This window comes from Solanum tuberosum, unplaced genomic scaffold (genome assembly GCF_000226075.1).
Source record: "Solanum tuberosum cultivar DM 1-3 516 R44 unplaced genomic scaffold, SolTub_3.0 scf00171, whole genome shotgun sequence".
NCBI classification, from domain to species: domain Eukaryota; kingdom Viridiplantae; phylum Streptophyta; class Magnoliopsida; order Solanales; family Solanaceae; genus Solanum; species Solanum tuberosum.
In genome coordinates this window covers 73827-81064 of record NW_006239097.1, presented here as the reverse complement: position 1 = coordinate 81064, position 7238 = coordinate 73827, and the positions used below count along the sequence as shown (strand labels likewise).

Here is a 7238-nt window from a genome sequence, read left to right as displayed (position 1 = left end):
AAAATAATAGAAGTAAAAAAAATTAAAACAAAAAAATAAAAATAGAAAGAAAAAAAAAGAAATTAAAAGTAATCAGGTGGTAATTACACCATGTAATTACCAGCAATTCACAACCTCTGCCTGTGAATTGTAGAGTGTAATTACCCTCTGTCAATTACACTAATTACCTGCTGACCAAGTAATTACCTGTCCTTCCAAACCGGACAAGACATTGTAATTACACCAATTACACCAAATCCAATTATCAGGGTGTCCTTCCAAACAGGCCCTAAAACTATTGAGGGAAAATCTCCCCATAAATAAAACTTTTTATTTATTACATTGTGGATTCTACTGTGATCAGTTTTGAGAATAGGGATCTTCAATTTGTAGGATTCCAGACTTTCCCACTAAGCAAATAATAAACCAACTATGGAAGAAAAAAAATATTTTTCTTTCATGAAAAGTAAAAACATTTATGGTAATGTTTTGTCTTTTCTTTTAAGAAATAATTAACTTCAAATAAGGTAAGAAAATCAGGGCAAAACCCTAACACTTCAATCATTGATTTATCAAAAATTTGAGCAAATTAATTACAAATTCATTTTTTCTAGTTTTCAAGCTTTTAAAAATTCCAACTACAGTAAAACCTCACTAAATGTATACTCAGTTAATTAATAACATCTTTAAGATAATATTTTTCTCCAGTTTCGACTTGGGTCAATGGAAAATATCATTCATTTCGATAAAATAATAAGATAATATATTTTCAGAAGATCCCTATATGAAATATATGGTCCCATTAATATTATAAATTAATAATTCATAAAAAGTACAAATATATCTAAGACAATTTAGTGAAATATGATTCTATTGTGTTCTGTTTTTGGTTAAAATTTAAATCTAGTTAAAGTTCATCTCTAGCTTTTCTTATTGCATCCAAAAGTTTCGGTGTTGTCTTTTCGAACTGCACCATAGATTGTGAAGACTTCTAAATGCCATAAGTGTTTCCTTACGGTAACTGGTTACAAAAGTATTGTATCAACTTCAACTTTATCGTCAACATTATTTCTTTCGATGGTATCCACAATTTCTTCTAAGCTTTGGACCTCTGAACATGTACCATTTTCACCCATTCCAATAGGTTATTAACGTCCATTTTATTGCGGTAACCAAGATCATTGATCATGACCTCAAGTTCATGATGACGTTTTGCACAAGTGAGTTCATTTAACTTCTGTGAGATTTCATCCCGAACGAATTTGGCAGTGTCGAAACACTCTTTAAATTAATAAATATTAATTTATCGATTAAATAATATCTCTACAAATCATATATATATCAATAGGGGGGTTGTGATGTATTTTGACACATCGTGGATGTATTTATGCGGAATTTGTATGCATTAAGCATTTTTTATGTTGTATAAAGCAAATTTCTTTTTAGGATACCATTTGCATTTTTGTATTCAAAATACTCTTGTATTCTGATCAATTTTATCTCATGGATTGCTACAATTAATTTTATAGATTTTAGGCTTACAGATAAAAAAGCCTGTTCTAAATCTTTTATAGATTTATCTAGGTTGTATAGAGCTATGCGATGTTTCCATGCTCTTTTTCTTACCAAGTGTAAATGGTATTGAATATGTTTCATTTTATGCTATTAGCATGAATGATGTGTTGTATAAGCAAACATGATAATCATAATAATGTTTGATTCCCTATAGGTACTATGTATTTTTAATTCTAAGGATATAATAAAAAAGAAGTGATGTGGCACCTCTTTTTTTTTTTTCAAAATTCATTTGGCATTATTAAGACTCAGCATTACTGTCAATATGAGTAAAAAGTAATGAGTTCTTTCAAATTAATATCTTAAAGCTTAAATCTTAGACATTGCAAAAAATAAAACACAATTCTCCATTGCCTAGTAACTCTGAAAAGCATAAATCCTTCTTCACAGATCTTGCACGCTCAAACCTGGAGGAAGTGATTGCTTCAACTTGTCAGCCTTCTCAAAGTCGGACACACAGAGTGTGTAGAGGTACTTGGAGCAGTGAACCTTGAACTTGACCATATCCTTGTTCTTCTTGATCTTGACAGTTCGGGCATCCTTCCTTCTGGCTGTCAGAAGGAAATCCTTGATCTCGTGGATTTGCTTAGGCATTTTTGGTAGGGAAAAGTTGTGCTAAGGAGGAGAAGACGGCGAGCTCAAAGAGATGGAGATGTGGCACCTCTCAATGGCCAAGGATTCTATTTATCTTTTTTGTGGTTTTTTTTTACATTTTCTCTAATTTTCTTCAATTATTTTATTTTATAAAACCATCTCCTTAATTCATACCTCTTCAATTACATAAATTCAAATATGAATTGATTTAGTAGCATATATAACTCCTAATAACCTTTCATATTCATAACCTTCAAATTATTTAATATACAAGTAGTTTATAACTCCTAAATATTACACTTATAAAAACCTACTTTGAGACATGTATGATGATTATTTTATTTTTCATTTTTCTTATTCTTCATCTTTTGTCTCTTTGATTGGTTAATTTTTTTTGTCTTTTTTGATCTGATTTTGCAAGAGAGAAATGTATAAGGAAGAATGTTAAGATATTTTTGCATAGTTTGATTTTACGAGGTAAAATAATTTGACATATCTAATACTTATAATTATCACTTTTTTATATTGTAATTATACATTTAATATTATTTTTTTGGATTCTTGATGATACTAACCATTATTTTTTTTATAGAGAAAAATAATTTGTTTTTTCTCTTTTGCTTCTCTTTGTAGTTTCTTGAGATTCTTTGTTTGCTTATTCTTGTAGTTTCTAAAGACTGATTATTTTTACCCTCTGTCTCTTTGTAGATTTTGGAGAATTGAATTATGTTATGTTGAGAATATGATCCTTCTTTCCTCTTCAAATCATAACTAAATATTCTTTAATTATTTTTGTTTGATTAGTTAACTTTATTTTTATGTTTTTTTTGTTGTTGTTATTGTAAGGATTGTTTATAGTTCTCTAGCCAAATCTCCAATGCAACAAGAGATGATTGGTTCCTTATCAACTTAGTTAATTGGAAAACCACCAGTATATCTTATTTTTACTGATGTGAAATTCAATTTCGTCTAACAATCACTTCATGCTCACTAGCTATAGAATTACTATATGAATATATAATAAAGATAAGTAACAACAAAAGTAATATTTCAAATCTCAATATAAAGTATAATAAAATACTAAATATTGCACACAAACATGTTATATATATATAAGGGTCTAAATATAGAGAGTATGAAAAGAATCCTCAATTGAAATATGAAAAAATCATACAATTTAATTTTTTTAAAATAATTCATTAACAATATGAGTCATTAAGAACCAACACATTATTATATATTAATTTTTGAAAAAAATATCATCAAACTAATTATTTTTCTTATATAGCTAAGAATCAAATTAATCGTTTCCTCTTATAATTTCATGTCATAATCACATAACAATGATATGGTAAAAATACATAATTTAACCCTACATTCTTAATTATATTATTTAGATATATAAATTATTTACAAGTCAAAATGTTGTTTAACAATTTTGAAAATTCAATTAACAAAAGATCAACTACTTTTCTATTTTATTTTATAACATCGGCAACATTACTTTTTTTGAAAAATTTAAATTTTTTCTATGTCTTTTGATTAACTTTTTGATTCTCTGCCCCTTCTTAATTTGATTTTAATTAATTTTTCCTTAATAAATTTCTCTCCTATAATATAAAATAAGAGAAAAAGTAAAAAAAAATATATTAGGTAATGCAAAATATATTGTTCAAAATTAATAGTAATTATTAAAAGTAATGTTTATTAGTAGAAGCATATTTCGAGTCTTTTAATTAATTTGAAATTTCTAAAATAAGATAAACAGAAAATATGTCATATAATAAAATTAAACCACAAAAAATGGTGGAGGATTTTACTTAAACATACTTCTGTTTATTAAAAATATATGTTTTTTTTTTAACTTTTTCTCTTATTTTTATCTATTTATTTATTTATTTTTGTTTAATTTTTATCCTAAACTCACACCTCTTCTTCTTTCATAACCTCTATACTTATTTAGTACTTATTAGTAATATCTATAACTTCCAACTTTATACCTTCATAACCACCAATTACTTAATGTTCAAGCTTGTGACATCTTAAAATCACATCAAAATAACATTTCTATCCAAATATATTCATTTTGAGCTTAATTGTCATCTATTTTAATTTTATAGTGCAAAAGCTATCGACAAAGACTACTTTGTGTAATTATTTTTATTTCTAATAAGGAGGATACAAAATAAGATATATAAAAGAGAAAAATTGATTTGGATTTTTTTTAATGAAATTATAAAAGCAAAATCATTAATAAAAGTTAGCATAAAAAATAATTCTCGAAAAACATTTAAATGTGTTTGTGGATACACTTAGAGGAGGGAGATAATCAAAATTATTATGAAGTTATTTTTAAATTTTCAAGAAAATATGAATCATGAAAAATATAAGAAAAATTAATTAAGAGAATTCATTTTTGACATTTTGCATAAATTAGTAAAAAGCTAAAGACAATCTATATAACTTGATTATGTTAAGATAAGATGCTATTTGTTACTCTTTTAAAAAAAAAATACAAATTAGTAAAAAAGTTAAAGACAAGCTAACTTGATTCTTTTAAGATACGATGCTAATTGTTACTGTTTTCTTAATGAAATTAAATAAGCAAAGATGAAAAAAATGAAAAAGAAAATAAGAAAAAAGAGAGAAATCAAAAAATAGTGTTGGAATAAATTCAAAAACACATAGAATTATAGGAGAGAAATTTATTAAGGAAACAATTAATAGAGATAATTATTCCAAATATACTTATTACTTAACCATTCATCCTCCATTATAATTATTCTAAATATTTACTTAACTTTTTCTCTTACACTTTAATTATATGGGAATATTATTTATTGTTAATAATTATAAATATTTCTATTATTTGTGAACAATTTTTTTTTATATTTACCTTATTTTAAAAAAAACCAAAAGTATAATTATAAGCTTTTATTAGATATTATAAGAATTATTTTTTTAATCTTTATAACATAAAACCTTTTATTATTCTTTTATAATTGCTCATTTATTACTTATTTTGCAGACCTAAAATCATGTATCACCCATTTTCTTTCCAAAGAATCAACATATAGAGAAAATACTTTAAATTTTAATATACAATTGAAGAACTCTTTTAAGTCTTCAAATTATAGTATTTATTATAAATAATTTTTCATATTTCTAAGAGCGTGTTTGGATGTGTTACTATTTTAATTCTTTTGACTTTTTAAAAAAAAATAAAAAAAAATAAAAGTCCCACTTTATACTTTTTACAAAATATCATAGGTGACCATATTTAATTTTGAGAACTCATTCAAATGGATAATAAAGTCACAAGTTCTTAATTATTATATTTTAACTAAAATAAAAGAATAGGTACTATTCAACCATAAAAAAAGTACAACTATTAGACAGGGCTAATTTAAGGATTTTTTATTTTTATTTTTTGATGAAATCAATTCTAAATCAAGTTATAATTACAAATCTAAGTGTTAAAATTTGTTATCTAATCTATTTGAATTTGAAAATTAAAAAAAAAATTAAAACTTTTTTACACCGCGCATGGCGCGGCTAAATTTACTAGTTAATAATATTTCATGATCTCACCTATATTGATTAGTAAAGTAGTGTATGTTTAAATCTGCAAAGATAAATATAAATATCATCGCCAATCAATTTTAAGCATCAAGTAATGGAAATCTTTTTTTTCTTACCAATATGATTAAACATACTCTATCAGTAATTCACAGTACAACTTAATTCATATAACATTCACAGACAACGACAGCAAAAAAAAAACAAAAAAAATGTAATTCCATACTTTCATCTCGCAAAAGCAAAATCAACCCCACAAAATAAAATTAATCACGAAAATATAATCTTGAAGTCCTTCAAGCTAATTGAAGAATTCCATGCCTCAGTCTCAAACTTATACACATTGAAAGTTATGCTGCTTGAAATTATGAGAACAGTGAAAAAGAAAGGACCACCCCTTATATATGCTTTCTCATCTAATGAGATAAACCAAATGAAAGAAACAGATTTAACAGCAAACATCATTCAAATTAACATCTCTGAATTGACACACTGTTTTGAATTACTGTTCTACAACACTTAATATGCAAACCATTTCCTAAAGACAACTTAAACAAGAAGATTCACCTCCTAGTATATGGCACAATGCTCTTGATGTGTTCAGGTACGAAAAGATATTCACATTTCCATCATCTGAAAAATATGCCCTTTCACTCAGTTGAGAACTCATGAAACAAACAATTTACGAGGCAAATAGTATCTGACCCAACCTAATCCCATTAGTACAGATTTTACTGTATGCCAATTGGCATAGGAGCTTCAACTATTATTCCCCTGAGATCCTGCCGGACCTCCAGTTCCATGGGAGAAATTCTGGCCTTCAATTGACACTGGTTGTGCAGGATGTTGCTGATTGGGTACCCATGCTCCTCTTTGTATTGGTTCTCTTCTTTCAACCTGCATGGTCTCCCGGCGTCTGTCATAACGAGGTCGGGGCCTGGGTCTAGTACTTTGGTTTTGGTTAAATCTATATTGTGGCCTATGGATGACTTTTCCATCTATGAACTGATCACCTAAACATCAATCAACGGAAACAGTAAACAGGTGAAACAGACATGCTACTAGTGACAGAAGAATCCCAAAGGCATAGAAACATAAGTTTTCAGCAAACCAACCTCCATAATCCTTGTTGGGGACATCTAGATATGAATCTGGCAAGACCCACAAAACACCAGGTAGACCTACATATGACATTAGGAAATCAAATAACAGAATTCTGAGAATAACAATATATCTGCTAACTACTAACGGGGAGACCAAACCTCAAAGTGCATGCATGCCAATATTAGGGAAGGGTAATAGTTTTCTCATACAGAAGGTTAAGCCGATCCTAAAGTTCAATCAATAAACTAGCAGTGTTATTAATATTAATGTGAAAAACGAAAGAATAGATAAAGGTCAAATGGAGCTTCACAAAGTGTCAAAAGATAATGAAGAAAAGCACAAAAGAATCAGGGATGGCAATGGGGCGGGGCGGTTGTGGGGTGGAGAGGGTTTTAGTGTTTGCGGGG

At 27.4% G+C, this 7238-nt stretch overlaps 1 protein-coding gene and 1 pseudogene across 1 annotated transcript in view; both read right to left on the bottom strand.

The window, feature by feature from the left end:
- Positions 1-1808: 1808 nt before the first annotated feature.
- Positions 1809-2201, bottom strand: LOC102593373 (60S ribosomal protein L38 pseudogene; annotated as a pseudogene).
- A 3807-nt stretch (positions 2202-6008) lies between these two features.
- LOC102593042 (multiple organellar RNA editing factor 3, mitochondrial) overlaps positions 6009-7238 on the bottom strand; it is a 7413-nt gene continuing 6183 nt past the window's right edge. The window contains exons 3-4 of the mRNA XM_006354216.2: positions 6843-6908; positions 6009-6740 (exon numbers count right to left, since the gene is read on the bottom strand). Coding sequence (XP_006354278.1) covers positions 6487-6740; positions 6843-6908 — 320 coding nt within the window. The 3' untranslated portion in view covers positions 6009-6486. The remainder of the gene's footprint in view (positions 6741-6842; positions 6909-7238) is intronic.